This window comes from Rhipicephalus microplus, chromosome 4 (genome assembly GCF_043290135.1).
Source record: "Rhipicephalus microplus isolate Deutch F79 chromosome 4, USDA_Rmic, whole genome shotgun sequence".
In the NCBI taxonomy this organism is placed as follows: Eukaryota; Metazoa; Arthropoda; class Arachnida; order Ixodida; family Ixodidae; genus Rhipicephalus; species Rhipicephalus microplus.
Genome location: NC_134703.1, coordinates 11,811,417 through 11,830,291, shown reverse-complemented (window position 1 = coordinate 11,830,291; position 18,875 = coordinate 11,811,417). Strand labels below are relative to the sequence as shown.

Below are 18,875 nucleotides of genomic sequence, written 5' to 3'. Positions count from 1 at the left end.
AGTTTGCTGGTGAGTAAATAAATCACTTAGTTCGCGTGACTCAGCCGCACTTAACGGCAGCAACAGAGCACATTTTACGATTTCTCATTTACGTTGAACTCCTCAGATCGCGAGCGATTACGATCGGCGCCGATCTCTATAACAAGTGGTTGGTGTGACAGAGGCGCAGGACAGCGTGTTATCGTGAGCTTATTCAAAAACACAGAAATATGCTCATGGCTTTTCGATAAAGCAGGTTTTCAGTTGCAGTGAATCATGCAAGTCTTGTGCAGTTTTTGATCGCCTCGGTTGAACAGTGGCTACGGTGCTCGGCTGCTGACCTCGCGGGTTCGATCCCGGCCGCATTTCGACGTAGGCAAAATGGCGGAGGCCTGTGTACTGTGCGATGGCGGAATTTTCCACAGCCTGCACTCCGGCGTCTCACGCAAGACCCTACATATTAATTATTCTCCATCAGTTTATGCATCTTCCGATTGCACCTCTCCCGTGCGACGCACGTCATCGGGCCCCTCATGTAGTCGCTCACTTCAAACATCTGAACGAATACGCCAGTACTATCACACACACCAGGCAAGCACCACCGGGACAGTTGAAAGAGCACTACCGGAGGTATTCTTGGGTAGGTCGTTTGGCGCAAGCCAGTCTGTTTACTAATATCGAAACCGTGCATGCGCAACACGCGAGTAATAATGAAAACGTTAAACCATAGTAACGCAATCTTTGACTTTGCTCTCCTGAGCGAGGTTGCGTCTTTTCCTTTTGTCAACTTACCTCTCTCAGAAGAGCACTCCGAAAAACGACCTGTCAAAGATGGTATTTAACTTGAGCTGTAGTGCACAAACCCTCGACCCCGCTACGTGTCATTTTAACACGACAGCGATAAGTTTAAGGGCTCGTTACGCAGATATACCGACGACGGTGATTGTGTGCGAATAAAATCATAGATTTTTACGGTTCGAGTGAGGATTGAACCCGTTTCTTTAGCCTTTTTAACACACATCCGCCAGCCTACTCATACATCAAAATAAATTTTCTGTTTGGAAATGCAGTGAAAATAACACTTATGCTTCCAATGCGTCCTGTATACAGGCTTCACCACACAACGTGTTATATCACAGTAATAATGTGTGGTACAAGCATACATAGTCATCGTGCATGAGAACAGCTGCCAATGACCACTTCTCAGTTTAAAGCCAGCCACAAGAGGCACACAAGTTACTATCCGAATATGTAGAGGGTGCATAAAAAGATTTTATGCTCATCATGGTTAAATCTATACTATCCATTATTACACATGCTCTAATGACACAAGCCACTTTTATGGATTCTGTCACACTGTGGTAAGCCACATTGTGGTAATCTGCAATTTAAACTTTTCGAGTAACAGCATGCCATAAGATGCATGCACTAGGCGGCTCAAGTACTCACTACAGGGTCAGAATATTGCTATCGCGTTCAAGTTTAAGGGCCCCCCAACTTTGCTAATGTGCTGCGCACTTTATTGCACATGAACTGCAGCATGTCATAGCAGGTGCCTCCAAGCTTCAGGTGCTGCTCTTTATTTCATAAGCAATTAAACTAGGTCGACTGCAGGTGAAGCACCATGGCACATTGGAAGTCTATATGCGGCAGCTTCTGAAGTCTAAGCAAACCAAATGATTTCGAAATGTTTATTTGTACAAGAAGATATAATACAAAGTGGTTTCCACATTCTGTAACCACTACCTATACTAGAAAAAGAAACAAGTCTTAACTTCGACAGTTACCACTGCACAGTATAATTTCACCAATACCCATGTGAATGACCGGCCACAGCGCCAAAACAGCGCTTGCACTACACACACATGCAGACACAAAAAGTATAGGCACATTTTACTGTGCTAACTTTGTACCGCCAAGGTCACACAGCAGTCTGAAAACCTTCGGACTATAAACCATGCAGAAGAAAACTTCGTTCACAGCACACACACAAAAAAATTGCAGTGCACCCAAAGACTTGCTTTACTTATTTGTTATCAAAGCTGCATCAAACTTCTTTGCAGCCTTGTTTTAAATCATAGTACTCTGCATCTTTTCAGCTTACTACAAGCTCGTCACTTGTATTCAACCTTCAGGCCCTGCTGGTCAGTGACGTGCAAATTCACATTTGCAACAAATCCATCAAGCAGACCACCTGTTGAGAGCTCAAAAATATACTGTGGACATTTTTTCAGCATTTGGACTAGCTGTGAGAAGCCAAGAAAAACATCAGCTTTCAGCAGCCCTGGATGCTATGTGCAGCTTCCACTTTTACTGGAGGGATGTGTGGGAAACGTAAAAGTATGGATGAGCCACCACACAACAATGCAACGCAATACACTCGCACAGCAGGTCAGGTCAATAGAAAGAAAAAAAATCTAAAATCAAGTATACTAACAATGCTCTCATTTTTTTTTTAAGAGGCAGTGACCCCTGTATGTTAACGGTGTCCAGAAAGAAAATAAAAACAAATTGATATAATTAATTACACACGTCCATCATCCATGTAAGCACGACAGGGCACCGGGCATGATAAGCCCTGTCGGGATTCACACACACAAACACACACCACACATACACACTGGTGCACTCACTCTAAATAAAAAGAAAACCGGAATTGTTTCACACAAACAAGAAAAAGCAAGACATGCAGAAGGAAAAGGAGAAGAAGTGCACCAGAGGCTGGGCACACTATAAATTTTTTATTTTACCTAACACTTCTTGGTCTGCATTTGTTCCTGCTAAAATGGCGTCCAGTGAATGAGAGAGAGAAAGAGAAAAAGAGAAAGCAGTACCAGCACTAGCAATAACTAGCAAACAAAATGTGCTCCACACTCAAGATTTTTTTTAAAGGAAAATATCTGGCTGTCATGACGCTAGCAGCTGCAGAAACTGGCAATGGCAGACGACAATGGCAGACGACAACAGAAGAAAAAGTCGCAAAAAAAGAGAAAAAAAATCTTGGCTGCAATCTTGCTTGCGTGATGTTCTCGTCGGCCCCACCAAAAAGAACAAAGGATGCAGCACCCTATATGTGCAGGCCCTCAAATCTTCTGTATCTTGTCCCCCACCACCACAGGATTGTTCTTTCTGATCTCCTGAGCACCCATTTCCTTATAGTCAAACGTACAGTCGTGCTCGTTGGAATATCTGTGGAGGCTGCAAAAGAGACCCCCACAGCGACACTGGAAGCCTGCACACAGAAAAGGCATAAGCATCAGACACGGTACTTGCCCACTGCGCTGAGCAAGCTATACAGTTCATCTTGTTAAACTGGACAGGTCGTGCCATCTAGCGGGGACCAAGCACGCCTTCCATCTCAGATGCCATGGCAGGAAATTGTTCAAATGGCTGTTGTTGCTGTTTTGAATCCTGCTACTTTCGCTCTGCCACTACTAGTGTTGGCGGCCGAGCAGTAAAGCCGGGCAACATTGTGCATGGCATCAGTGCCGTGACAGTTCACACTTTGAGGTGGGTAATGTGAAGTGTGCTAACGCGATGCAAACCGCAAATCATGATTTCATTTCAAAATAAGCACTTCTTGGCACAAAAGTAGCACTACGAGATTTCTGGACCGCTATTTCAGCAATCAACATCGATTTAATGATGATGTGTGTGTGTGGGGGGGGGGGGGGGGGGGTGCTGACACCCTCTGTAAAGTCGTTTGCACCTCATTGCGCACCTGTTTCACGAGCACTTATCGTATTTACTCGCATAATTTGCGAGTTTTTTTTTTCTGGGACTCCGAGAAGGAAGGGGGGGGGGTGCAAATTACGCAGGAATTCCGCGAATGCACACGAAATAATGACCAATATTTCTTTATTTATTCAAAATACCTTACAGACCCAACAGGGCATTGTGTAAGGGGAGCATAAAAGGAATACATGCATGAATTGGTACAATTTCCATACAAACAATAACATGAACTAAATGTCGATTATTATACAAGTCCTAACAGGAATAACAAAGTCCTAACGCGCGTTTATACATTGAAGAAAATAAAATGAATTGGGGCACCAACGAAGTGTACTTCTTCATTTAACAGAAATAGCACATACGTTAACCAGTAAAGCACGGTCACGCGTGGCGAGTTTAGTCGAAATCGCTGATCCAGAGGTCCGATTGTCCCGGCCCTGCCACCGCCCTACCAAACCGCATCGCCCTTGTTTCTGTCCAGTGCGTTGCCGAGGGCCCAGATGGCACCCAGTACCCAGATGGCACCACGCGTGGCACGTGCTCTCGAAGGCTGCGAGAATCGGGAGGCCGAGTCACATGCGCGCCTGAAAGGGTCTCCTTTGTTGGTCGGCACCTGGTAAGCATGTGTTTCCTTGGTCCGCGTCCCTTTTGGGAATCGCCGGACTGTATGTAGCCTGCCTGGGTGCCTTGGCATCCCCTTCAGGCATGTTTACCCAAGTGTTAGCTTCGGTACCGTACGCTAAGCCAACAGCCGTGCCTAGTGCTTGAATTGGTCGCACCACACCAAGCCGCACTTGCTGTAAGCCTACGCATACGAGGTTTGCTATAACTCTCGCGACCAGGCTCCGTGGCCATCGTGAGAGTGCGCAGCATAGCCGCGAGGGACCTTTTCGCAACCGGCATGTCAAAGCTTGCCATTGCCAGCTGCGACGTACTCGCGGTTTCCCCTTATCGTGGACGTCCGCGTCCCTGGAGCGAACGTTGTACTGTTGTTCAGGGTGCCACCAAAGGCAATAAAGTGTTTGTGTATTTCTGTTAACCAGGCAGTGTCTGTTTGGCCACGCCGCGCTAAACGCTTTGTTAGTTGAGCACGCGGGGAGCGGGGCGCTACATGCGAGTAGGTGACGGAGACGCGGCCCTGTGGCTCGCTAAGCCTGAACCCGCGGTGATCATCTGCTACGGTGAGTAGCGAAGTCACCACAAGGCCATGAGACTCTTGCTTTAGATCAAAAACCTGTATGTACCATTCGCATGCGCGCTGGTACAATCTACTGTGTGCATGTGTGTGTAACAAAACATATTAACACGTATGCACTTAGCTGTTGAAGGGCACACTATGGGCCGGATTTCGCTATCGTGTTCGACTTTTAAAGGCCAAGCTTAATTGTCCCCAATTTTTTTCGTAACACTACTGCTGTCTAAATACACCTAATAAGTCTGCCCACAAAGCCCACCTTAACAAGGTTCGTGCATTCGGTCACATGCCACAATATTCATGCACAATGTTAAGGTGACGCATGGTGCGAATACCACGCATGAACCGAAATACAGTCGCCGAACGATTTTTCGGACATTGCGGGGACCGAAAAAAAGTCCGAAAAATTTAACAGTCTAAAAAAATTCATTTTTGTCAGAAATATGAAATTTACTGCATCAGGCAGGCTTTAAAGAAGTCCATGATTCTGCCTTGCCTCATACTACGCTTGGAACCAATTTGGTTTGCCCATATTTGCGCAAAAGTGACATCGCCACTGTAAATGCTCGACAGAAGCATAACCGCGGTGGCGATCTCCGCTGCCGACAGCTGCAGGCTATTGTCGTCATCATCCGAACGGCTCTCCGGCTGCGGCACAACCTGGCGAAGAATTTCTTCATCTGTGGGCTCGGTGCACGAAATAGTCATTGTCTGCATGAGCGAAGTTTTTATTGGGAGTTCTAAAATAACGTTTGCAGGCGCTGCGGGTATAGCGGACGCATTACAAGTTCTAGAATAGCGTTTGCTTCCCCTAGGGAAAGGTCTAGGGACATTCGCCCCGACCGCAAACTCAAATGCACGGAAGCTACACAGAACACTTTGCGGGCCGCGATCGCCGCACGCTATTTCGATTTTCTGCGGGCCGGCCGCGAACAGCGACTCGCGTTCCGACGCATGCACAGTGGCAGCGACCGCACCGCAAGGGCTCGTGGTGAGATATTCTAAACCTCCCTAATGTCATCGTGGCAGGCACATTCACTCCACTACTGCGCAGCTCCGCTTCCTCCCTGTACGGTGCGATGACGACAGTGCTGACCCCTACGGCTGACAGAAAACGAGAAAATGGTCCCGTGCCGCATTTTCTAAAGGAGACACAACATCCGAAACTTGAAATATGACGTTCGCTTTCCAATCTTAGAGGCAGGAAAGCCATTTTAAAATTAAGCCACTAAGGTCAGTCAAGCCGGCAGAAAATCCAACATGGTGGCGTCTATACAGGTTCGTGGCATGGCTAAAAACAAGCGATTTAGTTCGAAAAATCCAACTCTAGGGGGCGAATTCGTCCAAAAAATTGGTTAAAAAATGCATTAGCCCTATGGGAACCCTGACAGTGCACTTTTGAAGTCCAAAAGATACAACAAGTCCAAATTTTTGAAGTCCGAGAAATTGGTTGGCGACTGTACAACGCGACTGAACTACATCGAATATGGTTGTGGCTGCGTCCTTTGTGTGTCTAATGCATTTTGCTCGGTTTATTATACGATTCAGCTAAATTTGGCGTCGCATGCGCAAATAGCAGTTGATTGATTGATTTGTGGTGTTTAACGTCCCAAAACCACCATATGATTATGAGAGACGCCGTAGTGGAGGGCTCCGGGAATTTCGACCACCTGGGGTTCTTTAATGTGCACCCAAATCTGAGCACACGGGCCTACAACATTTCCGCCTCCATCGGAAATGCAGCCGCCGCAGCCGGGATTCGATCCCGCGACCTGCGGGTCAACAGCCGAGTACCTTAGCCACTAGACCACCGCGGCGGGGCGCGCAAATAGCAGTTTAGGTGCAGCACATTATATCGACGCAGCGCTTCCATCCCTGAAATCACTATTCATTATTTTGAAGTGTTGTGGAAATATAACAGACAAAATTTGATAAGTTATTCTGAAACATTTGGTATTCTAATGAAACATTTCATATTCTAAAATTTATAGTAGTGAAATATTTTTAACTAAACTAATAGATATTTGGAGTAGGATTTCTGAAAAATTTGTTATTCCAAAAAAAAAGAACAATCATATGTTTGGTATAAGGAGATCGCAGAGTTCAGCAGTGAAAATCACAGAGTTCAGCAGTGAAAATCAAAGAGTGAATTGTGTGCTCTTTTCTCAATATGCTCCAATAATTCCAGAGCCAACGTGTCTGTGTGCTCTAAATCTGTTGGTGTAAAATTCTGCAAAGCCTAAGTATTTTTCTTGCACAGAGCAGAACTTTCGGATCAAGTGTTCCCTTGGCGTTTGGCTCTTCTTGGATTTCGTAAGCGCAAAGTCTTAGACAGCATGAAGACTTTTGCATGGCGGCATTGCATAGGTTTTTTTTCGGGCACACAGATAATCTTGAGGGTATAGAGAACTCTTTCCCTGCATTGCATAACAATGTTATACAAGAATGTGAGAATAACGAACAGTTTTTTTAGGCATCCCAATCATGCTAATAAAGAAACTAGGAGCAAACTCCAAGCAAGCATTAAAAGAGGCAGCGAGCAAAGCAATAATAGATGGTGAAGCTCCAGTGGGTGGAAACCAAGCAGGATAAGCATGATCTATAGAAGAAAGCGGGACAACAAGGCTGATATAAACAACCACCATCCTATAACAATGACATCAGTAGTTTACAGGCTGGTGACGCAGATAGTAAAGACTACAGACATGAGAGGAAAATCAGGGGGTGCTGGGAGAACTACAGAATGTGTTTTGTAAACGGAGGTTGGAGGACAATCTGTTTTCATTGATGCAGTGTATTGAAATAGCAGAAAAAGAAAACACGCTACTGTGGCTGGCAACTCTAGATATCAAGGGAGCTTACGATAGTGTGGTTCAAGTAAACTTGTGGAGAGTACAGGACCCACTAGATGTGGGAGATGGAATAATAATCTTCTAAAGGATATCTATAAAAGAAACAAGGTAGTTATAAAATGGTAAGGACAGCTATCCGAACCTTTAGAAATACAACGCGGCCTTCGACAGGGATCTCCCTTGTCCCCTTTCTTATTTATGCTGCATAACCAAGGACTAGAAGCCAAATTAGAGGGGAGTCGACTCGGATTCAGCCTTTCTTTTGCCAAGCAAGGAAAACACATTGAACAGTCATTACCAGCATTGATGTATGCGGATGATATAGCATTAATAGCCAACAACAAGGCAGATCTGCAGGGAGTGATAGACATCTGTGGTAATGAGGGAGATAGGTTAAATTTGAAGTTCAGCAGGGAAAAATTGGCAATTACAATTTTTAATGATAACAAAGGCAGTAAGCATAAGATACAGGAAGTGACATGACTCCCCTCCTCCATGGTCTCCGGCTGGGAGAGCAAGGAGTGACGTTTAACCCCCCTCACGCGGTAGCGGATGTCGACTGTGGTGCCGCGCACAGACTCTCCCAAGAGGTTTTGCACGCACGCTTCGGGAGCGAGGGAGACCTCTCCGGGGACAACATGGGGGTAAGCACACTTTTCTTTTTCGTCTGTCGGCTCCATCTGTTTGGGGCTCGTCCAGACCCCCCCCCCCCCCCCCCCGAACGCTAGGCCAAAGAGTGGTGCGGTGTCCTAGTGTGTGGACAGGCTGCGCCAACCCGTATCTCTCCGAAGCCAACGCGAACACCTTTGCCCTCGCTCGAGCAACCGGGCCCTCGTCTTGGTGTCTCCGTGAACCACTTTTACCACGTAGACGTGCTCGCGGCACCATTGTGTAGTACTTCGCCCGAGGGGTCGAAAAGCCCATTTGCTTTACCGTCGCGCCTTTGCAACAGGCTCTGCACAGCTTTCAGCAGTACTGCGTTCTCGCCATGGAGACGGTTAACGCATGCCCTGCGGCTCGCTAAGATCGGACCCACGCTGGTGGCCGTGATCCTTCAAGATACGTGTCACTACCATAGTCTCGTTTCACTGCACTGCAGAAGATGAGCAAAAGTGAAGCGTTGGTGACAAGAACAGTTACATGTACTCATGACAAGGTAAGCATGGCGCACATTGTTCCTGCGATATGGCAGGTGTCAAGGTCATTTCGAAAAATAAAGCCTAATCATAAAATCAGCAGTCTAACAATTAAAGAATGAAAATGACTGATTGATTGACATGTGGGGTTTAACGTCCCAAAACCACTGATGATTATGAGAGACGCCGTAGTGGAGGGCTCCGGAAATTTCGACCACCTTGGGTTCTTTAACGTGCACCCAAATCTGAGTACACGGGCCTACAACATTTCCGCCTCCATCGGAAATGCAGCCGCCGCAGCCGGGATTAGAACCCGCGACCTGCGGGTCAGCAACCGGAGAATGAAAATGAAGAAAACTCAATTGTCCCAAATGAAAATATACTGTTTGAAATTTGTTATGTACATAGCGCAATAAATATTTGCCCCTCTACTCTAATTGCTAGAGGTGTAAGCACCCAGTGACATCTTTTTTTTTTTTTTCAATTTAGAGGATTTTGGGATCAGCACTTCCAGTTTTCTAGATTTAGAAAAAGAAGTGTTCTAAAAATAAAACTGGCATGATTTAAACATCTGGTAGAATGTGTGGGGTCAGTGATCAATCTAAATATCAAGGGGGGAGGGATGCATTTATTTGAGGCAGCCATGAAGGAGAAGAGTCCGTTTGTTGAAATGTTGGCTTTCGCGACTCACCTGTTCACAAATTTTTCTCCTAAATATGCTGTCAAAGTATTAGCCCCGCGCTACTGACATGGTTCAGGATTAACTATGACATTCCACGAACCGCAAGATGACAGATGGCGACCAACTGGTACAAAACACTTATTAGTTTAAAATTATACAACATGTTATTTGTAGTCAGAATAGGATTTTAAGGGGGGAAGAGGCCCTTAGCCATCAGGCATCTTATTATTTAAGCTAGGGTAATGAAAACTTATGAGACGGTGTATTTACATATGCAGATGTCAAATATGAACTCAGTTTTTATGTACCTCTTACCATTGTTTTTAATTAGTCATTATTAGAAGTTTTTTGATCAGCTTTCGAGTAAATTGGCTGTACAGATCTTGCTGAACTAAATGTCATTGCATTCTACAATTAGCAAAGAGTGCAAAAAGCAAGTTTCATGGCTCCAGCTTTCCAACAACAAAAGTTATGAAGTCTAGAAGTTCATCCTTCCATTATCAAGGAATGATAATTTTTGTATTTTATTTTTCTAAAAATTTGGGGCGTCCTATAGTTGCATATGGCACTTTCTTGCACTCACCCAGAATTCAGCTTCTCAGCAAGACAAAAATTATCAAATTCAAATGTACCAAAGCTGAGAAGCATTTGTCAGAAGAATGAAAGGTGGCCAAAAAACTGAAAACTGAGAATGGCAAAAAAGAAAGCTCTGTATATTCAAGGAATTCTACACAAACAAAAATGCTTCTCTTTGCATATAAATGCCTCAGAAAGCACCAGGGCAGTAGTCTTTGTCACACTTTTGTTGTTGCCGCCGCTTTGCTTGTTGCAGGAACAAGAAGATATTGAAAGCTTCGCTCGGCACTCATGATCCGACGAGACTCCTTCTCTCATGCCCGTCACTCGCACGTGGAGTTTTGCTCTAGCTGTGTTGAGGATACGTACGGAGGCTTCTTTCATTCCTGAATTGAAGCGCATCACGGCCTCAGCAACTGCAGTCTCAACAGCTACAAGTGAAGCATGCTTCTCTTTAGGCATTAGAGACCATATGACAGAATGAAGTGCCTCGTTTGCATTTTGTGTCTTGCCTCTGCTTTTTAGCAGCTCCTTGTCACAAAGTCGCTAATAGACTGGAAGTAGTGCATCACGGACATTTTGTGGGAAGTTGTAGGTGTGTCTTGGCAGCGGTTCTCCTCTTGCAGCAGCAGCATTCTGCTTGCACCATGAGTCACTGCCACTTGGGCACAATTTGTGGTTAGACCTTTCATCAGTCGATGTCACATGACAAGATGTGGCCATGGCTGCCAGGTGCATCGCATCTACGTCACCAATATTGGACTTCAGAGCCCAGCCATAGTATGTCGACAATTTCTCTATGACATCACCTGTCAAGCGGCCTCTTCCACTTGGTGTTTCACCAGAACCTTTATGCTTTTGAACAAGATTGCGTAGTGCAGTACCCATTCGTGCAGTACCCATGATAAGCTGCTGATCTTGTCAGCACTTACTTTCTGTTGTTGTACACGATCGGCACTCGTCAAAAAGGTTGCATCTTTCCTTATGCGCTGCCCGTCGCCGACGTCGTCCGAGGCGTCTGGGGAAACAGGCGGAGATGTCGGCGATTCATCCGACGGATCGTGTTCCGTCCCCGCACCAACCTGTACTAGGTGCACGTCTGATATACCCGCGCCATTATCTCTTTTTGCCATACATTTCTTGTGCTTTTTTCCAAACTTGCGAGCGGTGCGAAACTTGCGATACGGCTTCGCCACGATGAAAGATTCAAGCCAGGTTCAAAAACGTGGCCGAGAGCGTAGGCCTAACACACTGGCCCGGCGGCTGCGGCGCGCTTCGTTGGACTGGTTCGGCAGCGTGCCTGAATGTGCAGACTTGAAAAATGCTCGCTCCAATTTCTCGCTAGCTCGCGCGGCTTCAGGAAGCCGATGAGAACAATGACATGTGAGCGAGATTCACTCGACGCTTCAATGTGCTCTACTGCCGCACGCAGCAGACAGCTCGGGAAAACGTGGCTGAGTGTAGGCCTACCGCACTGTCTCGGCGGCTTCGTCGAGCTCGTTCAGCGCAGTACCAGTATACCGTCGAACGTAGAGACTATACAGAGATGCTTGCTTTAAAGGGAGATGCGAGTCGCAAAATCGCGTTTTTGGCAAAATTTCTCGTATTTCTGATTTTTTTATTGCATTGTAATCTTCAAACCTTCTTCTTTCATCTGTGAAAATTTCAAAACTAAATTCGAACCGCAAAATGCAAAAAAATGTGTATGAAGGCATCGCAGTGGCTCAAAATTTCGTGAATTTGCGCCGATATTGGCCATCTTTGACTGCGCGCTGCTCCCCTCGCAGTGCCGCCCGCCATCGCGATCCGTTGGGAAAGTCGCGTCCGGCCTTCTTCTTACAGCTCCGACGACCGCCAGTTTCGTATGTGGGCAAAAAAAAAAAAAAAAAAAAAACGAGGCCTTTTTATCACGTGGTTTGAGCGGTTTGAAACGCGCGGCACCCTAAGCTGCATTGCCATTGGCTACCAAGTCACTGTCAGCTGTGTTGGTGGCGGCCATCGGCATTTGGTCCGTCTGCGTTTCTGCGCGTCTACGCATATTTCCGCGATGACAAGCCCGAAAAAGTGCAACGTGAAACTGCAGAAGTTTCGAACGAAGCACAAGTTCAAGGGAAGGCGGCGTAAAGCGCCCCGAACGACGGCGACGAACGAGAACGCGCCTACGTGTGCTAGGCCTGATGGCGGCATCGACGAGTGCGCGAGCGACAGTGGCTGCGATGAAGGAATTGACGCTGCGCTTTCTTTCGTCAGTGCTTCGGAAAAGAAGCTCGGCTTCTTCGAAAAAGACGAAAGACAGCACGATGAGGTTTGTGCAACGACAGTTTTGTGCGACACCCTCTTGCTGACGGCACTTGTGGCAGGTGCGGCATGCCCTGCTTGCGGTATTCAAAAACTTGCCGTTCGGGAGCCGGCAGAAAAGCGCAAGGGACTTTCGTCGCTCCTCGAACTTCATTGCGAAAACAGCGAATGCTCAGCGACTGTTCTTTCGTGCTTCTACACGTCACTGCGTGTTTTGGCGGACGGCAGCAGCCGAGTGAGCCAACGGTACGACAGTGGGAGCTCCCGAGATAGTTTCGCGGTAAATGTGAAGGTGGTGGTGGCTGCACGCGCTGTCGGCATTGGGCATGAGCAATTGTCGAGATTTCGCTTCATTATTGGACTCCCAAAGCCAATGCACCACCGAGGATTTTTTTCGATAGCAAAGAAGGTGCACACCGCTGCCATGGCAGCTGTGAGTGAAAACTTGCGCCGATCCAGAGAGTTGACGAAAGAAGTAGCAGGCGCAACTGATGTGGCTGTTATGTTCGACGGCACTTGGCAGAAGAGGGGCCATAAAAGCCACAACGGGATTGGCGCAGTTATCTCCTTAGATACTGGCCTCTGCTTAGACTTCGAGGTCATATCAAATTACTGCCTGACATGCAGTAGGCACAAGGATATGGGCCCAGACGAGGAAGTGTGGCAGGCATTCCATGGCCCAGTATGTGAAAAAAATGCAGACTGTTCTTCCCATGCCATGGAAACAGAGGCTGCAATGCGCATTTGGCAGAGAACATTGACTTATGACGCCCCACTGCATTTCATGACATTCTTGAGTGACGGTGACAGCGAAGCATATAGTGCAGTTGCAGAGTCAAAAGTCTATGGTGTTGTCAATATAGAAAAAGAAGACTGCACTAATCATGTGGCCAAGAGACTTGGCACCGTTCTACGGAAGCTGCATGTGCCATTACCACGAGGGCAGAAAATGAAAGAGCCAGCCATTCAGAAGCTCCGAACATACTATCAGATTGCCATAACAAGCAACAGGGGGAGTGTACGGGATATGTACACTGCAGTATGGGCTTCGTACTGCAGTATGGGCTTCGTACTTCCACTCATGCTCTACTGACAATGCTGGCAGCCTTAAGTTTTGCCCTGCAGAAACAGAGTCGTGGTGCAAACATCAACGCGCTGAAGCACTTGGTGAACCTGCACCACGCCACACACCTCTCCTGACAAAAGCACAAGGATTGGCTATTTTGCCCATTTGTAAGCGGCTAACGGATGAGAAGCTCCTTGCTCGATGCATCAAAGGGAAAACCCAGAACGCATCGGAATCCCTGAACAGCAAAATTTGGCTACTTTGCCCCAAGACTAAGTTTGTCTCCCGAACGGTTGTCGAGACTGCCGCAGCTATGGCAATCCTGTGGTTCAACAAGGGTCATGCTACTTTCTAGCACATCCTGGAAGAGCTTAACATACTGCCATCTAGAGATCTAGTTACTTTCAGCGATTCCCGCGATGCGAGGCGCATTAAGAGAATGTCCGAGCGTCTGACAGCAGAAGCAAGGGCCCACCGTCGTCGTGGAGTGAAAAGGGCACGGCTAGAAGAGAGTGCTCGCAAGGATTGTGAGGGCACAACCTATGCTGCAGGACAGTTCTAGTAACTTGCAGCGCTTTTCAAAGTTCTGTTGAACATTATGGCCAAAGATTATGCATTTCTAACAACTCTGTGATAAAAAAAAAAGGTTTCAAACTTTCAAATGCGTTTTTCTCCTTTTGCAGTTTTGTGTGATCTGTGCTTCTTATACACGCTAGTTCGTATACTTAGAATTGTCATACCTCTATGAAATTTTGCACATAGCATGATGAAGACCCATAGAGTGCAAGTATCTATTCAGATTGTCAGTGCTGCTTGATTATGTTTTTCAAAAATTACATAACATTGAAAGCCCTTGGCAACTAGAGCCATAGTAAATTTTTCTATTTTATTATTGTATTTCACTTTTTCACACACAAAATTTATATAGTTTTTTGCACTCTACAGTTCCAAAGGATCATAGTCAGCTATATCTGCATGCTTTATCTCAAATGTTTATAGGTCCGAATTGTTGCATAACAATGGCCATAATTTTGCAGTATCTGACCTGCAGAAAGAAAACCAAGCAATCTACATGAAAATAAATGACATATTTGAAGAGAGGAGAAAAAATTCTATTAGCATGCCAATTTGTGTTAAATTCAGACTCTTATTAAAGAAAATCGTTTTTCGAGTAGCATCTCCCCTTAATTTCTCGCTAGCTCACGCGAGTTCAGGAAGCCGACGAGTACAAAGTGACATACACTTGCCGCTTCGCGTGCGCTCCGCTACCACACGCAGCAGACAGCTCGGGAGGCTCGGCGAATCGGAAAGTGCGATTTAGTCACGTGTGCTCACTGCACCAATAGGCTCACGCAACAGGGCTTTTATTTTACGTGGATTCCCGGCGTGCATACCGAGTGGACGAAAACAAGCGCGGTAGGATATGAAAGAAAAAGGGTGGCTCTTTCGAATGTGACCAAGATGGCTGCTGTAGCAAGCGTAGAACCGCAACACCGCAGTGTTGAAAAAGCCCGTTTTTCACATGTCCATTGCCAAAAATAGGCTCACTATTGTCGCATAAACTACCCTCATGGCTAAACTACCAATCTAGGACGCGTGAAAATTGGCGAGATTATGCAGCGATAGTGGGAGAATCCAAATATAGCATTTCCAAAAAATCGTATTTTTTTAGCGACTTCCGGTCTCAAAGATTCCTTAAAGGGAACAAAGGCAGAACAGATGAAAGATTGCATGCGCAAGAGGTTCGACATTATAAAACACACCGAAGCTCGCATTATTTGTGTTTTAGAGAAGCCAGCGCATCTCAAACTGAAGGCAGTGCATTGAAGAAAGTGCACATTGCGAAGGACTCGAAAGATTATGACCCCTCTGCCTTGTAAGGGGAGATGCGGGTTAAAAAACCGCAATGTTTTTTTGAAAAAGTCGATTTTGTGTTTTTTTGCGTTTTGTATTCCTCCAATCCTCTCCTTTATATATTGAAAAATCAAATCTGAGAATCAACTAGAAGTTATCGAAAAATACAATTAAAGCACTCGAGGTGGCTTGTGAAAGTGCGAAATTACCAGATTCTCATGCACGCGGCACTTCGCTCTACGGCATTGCCAGCTCTTAAAATTTCACCATGTAGCCCGGGAACAACAGCCCATCGCCGCAGTACCGAAAAAAAAAAAAAAAAAACGTCGGGAGGAGGCAGCTTGCAGAGACTAAGGGTCCAATATATAGTGCTGGATTATTCTGAAACTGTCAACTTTTTCAAGATAGCTTTGCTGACATTCTCTGTGAATTTCATGCAGGTTGGTTGAAGAGTATAGTATTAAACATGTTTTTGAACTTTCAAACCTCTTTTTCTCAGTTCCTCCTTTTTCGGCATTATTAGAGCTTGTGCACTATAATTTGTACGCTTTACCTAGTCTGATTGCAATAAAATTTGGCATTTAAAGTTTAACATGTCCTGAATTCACGTAAACGTCTTTCAAAAGTCTCAAACATATTCAGAAGCTTGTTCCTTGAGTATAGTAAAACTCAAACTCAGCATTAGAGTTTTTTTCTAGGCCAGCACACAAATGTTACGTGTTTTTGCTTTATTGCATTCTACAATTACTTAGGAGAACATTTGTTATTTTTAGAGATTTCTTGTGCTTACTATTGTTGTCTAAGCTTGCACAAAAACGCATTCTTTTTACAAATGCATGGTCTGCAAGAAATTAACTAAATGAGCCATAAGAAAAATAAAAGCAGATTTGAAAAGAGGAGCTCGAATAACTGGAGAAAGTTTCATTGAGCTGTCGCAAACATTTGAAGAAAAAATTTTTTGAGGAGCATCTCCCCTTATATTGAAATATAGTTGGTACAATTTCAAGAGCAGTTTTCTCGAAATGATTTTTCTTGTTTCCCGCTTCCCTTGTTCCACTCATCTCTCAGCAACTGCTGCATCTTTTTCAGTTCAGTCTTTATTCCTTGAAGTACAGTCCAGGGCATGACAATACTGCTTTGTCAGTATTGCCTTTTAATAATAAGCTACTTGACATGACACACACAGACTCAATGCTTGTTAATATATCAATCACAGTATAATAACCTCATGAAAAATTTGACATGTTGTATACAGTCTCAATGCCTGTTGCACAGTAACCTCATGAAAAATGAGAAGTAAAAAAATTGTGCAGCAAATAAAATCTGTGATTGCCATGCCCTCAATTAAACATCTTAGAATGCAAAGTGCGTTGAACGAGATTCCTATTGTATTTTAAGCGAGTCAGACTCGAAACATGAACAAAAAGAGAAATATATTGGATATGAAAAAGTTGTAAAGATATGGTCATGAAATTTTAAGAGTAGCACACTTTCAACCAGTGTGCAAATTTTCACGAAAATCTATTAAAAAAAAGAAAGTTGCATAGGTTGATCAGCTCTTGAGTCAACATGACATGGATGGAAACCAGGGCCTGACACTCACCCGTGAGGCCGACCTTTTTGCGGCACATCCTACACCGATTTTTCTTTTTCTTCTGGTCCTTCTGGTCGTCTTGCTGGCTGCCCGTTTCAGAGGTCACGCTCTCAGTAGATTTTGATGGTGCATCCAGGTCTGCCTTCTGCAACAAGCAACAGGCCTTATAGGACCCATACAAAGACAGGGTATCAGCTACTCTCACAACACAAGCATACATTGCACTGCAATAGCTCAAAATTCTAGCTTCGAATGAGCAACAGCGTCAACACTCCGAGAGGACACTGTATACAGTGATGCTGCAAGTGCCAGTCAAACATCCAGGGTGAGGACACCAGACCTGCGTGGAAGGCGCAGCACAGTCGCAGCAAAAGCTGAAGGACCGGCCTTTTAGAGCCTTTTCTAGACACAAATTGGATAACTGCTGCAAGCACACTTGCTTGATGCACACTACAACATTAATAAAAATTTTATGGTATTAGGCTGGCATTCTCTATACTTTTTTTCGTCATTCTGCTGAGAAGTGTGGTACAGTCGATCCTGCATATATTGAACTCGAAGGGGATCGCAAAATAGTTTGGTATACTGAGAATTCGAAATACAAAATATGCATATATAAGGGGGGACACGGGTCTTAAAAGGCCAAAACTCGCGAAAAAAAAACAACTTTTTAAAGTTGACATTTTTGAAATCTGCAACTATTTTAGCACTTATCTGAGAAGTTTCAAGCTTCTCGTGTCATTTCTGGCACAAAATCAATTTATAAGACCCCTGTGAGATGAATCTAAGCACAAATAGACATTTTTCTACGCCAAACCGTTGCCGTTACACACAAGCTATCGTGGTCATCTTGGTCTTGTTTGGAAGGGTTGTTCTTCATCTTCGATTTCCCGCCACCAGTGGCTCGCCTTGCGCATTGATTTTTCAGCAAAAACGCGTCGAGAAGCAACACCGCGCAATCCTATTGGCTGCTTAGGGCACATGACAAAACCTAGGCACCCGATTGGCCAAGTGGCATTTCCGGCGTCTGCTTTTTTGTTATGCGCACGGACATGTGGCACCATTTTGTCATGATGCTGTCGACTGCCTGCCGCAGTAAAAAAGTTCCTTGCTGCACTAATTTGTGACGCAGGTGTAGCGATCGTTCGCCCGCTGTGAACTTCAGAAAGAGCCCCGCTATCACTCAGGACAGAGAGGATAGCAAACTCGCGGCGTTCGACGGCGGTCGCCGAGTCACGGTGTAGGCTTAACTCACAGACGAGCCCGTCGGTTGTCGTCAACGTCGCTGAAAGCGGCAGTGTTTTGGAGCTTCAACAGTTACAGGACAGCAAGTAAAAAAGCAGAAGTGAAGCTACGAGAGATAGCAATCTTTGCAACGATGAAACAGAAGCCCAGTCTTATCGCTAAACCCGCCGATGCCGCGGGTTCCCCTCGTCTGACATGAACTGTGCGACGGGTCGCTAGAGTGCAGTTCGCTGCGCGTCGGCGAACAGCAAAAAATCAATCCGTTTACTGTGAACAGACTCGCCACCCGCGCAATGAAGGCAACTGGCAACAGGTATAGTGCTTGTAACAATGCGTCCGCAACGATGAACATATTGCGCCGCGGCCTCTACTCGAAAATGGCAATCTTACGTTTCTAGGAAACTAACACCTCGCTGCTCTTGGAGCCTTGAAATTGATGAGCGAATGCACGAGTTCAGTCTGCGACATCAACAACTCAATCTGGACAAGCCGGAAAACCACTTTATTATAGGATGGATCGCGGATTACGCACATACATTTGTCACACATACCATATAAAGCGGAATATAAGTCGAGATATTTTCAATAAAACGAGCTGAAGTCGCCCCTCGTCCTATATAGCTGTGTCTAACTGACAGTGCACCACTGTCTGGCAACATGTGG

General features: G+C 45.5%; 1 protein-coding gene across 4 annotated transcripts in view; it reads right to left on the bottom strand.

The window, feature by feature from the left end:
* Positions 1-1,656: 1,656 nt before the first annotated feature.
* The window catches only part of drn (zinc finger AN1-type doctor no), a 30,244-nt gene continuing 13,025 nt past the window's right edge, over positions 1,657-18,875 (bottom strand). For 3 of the 4 annotated variants that reach the window (XM_037422406.2, XM_075892188.1, XM_037422405.2), the window contains exons 4-5: positions 16,977-17,130; positions 1,657-3,211 (exon numbers count right to left, since the gene is read on the bottom strand). In XM_037422406.2, coding sequence (XP_037278303.1) covers positions 3,063-3,211; positions 16,977-17,130 — 303 coding nt within the window. In that variant the 3' untranslated portion in view covers positions 1,657-3,062. The remainder of the gene's footprint in view (positions 3,212-16,976; positions 17,131-18,875) is intronic. The other variant, XM_037422407.2, reaches the window with a different exon arrangement.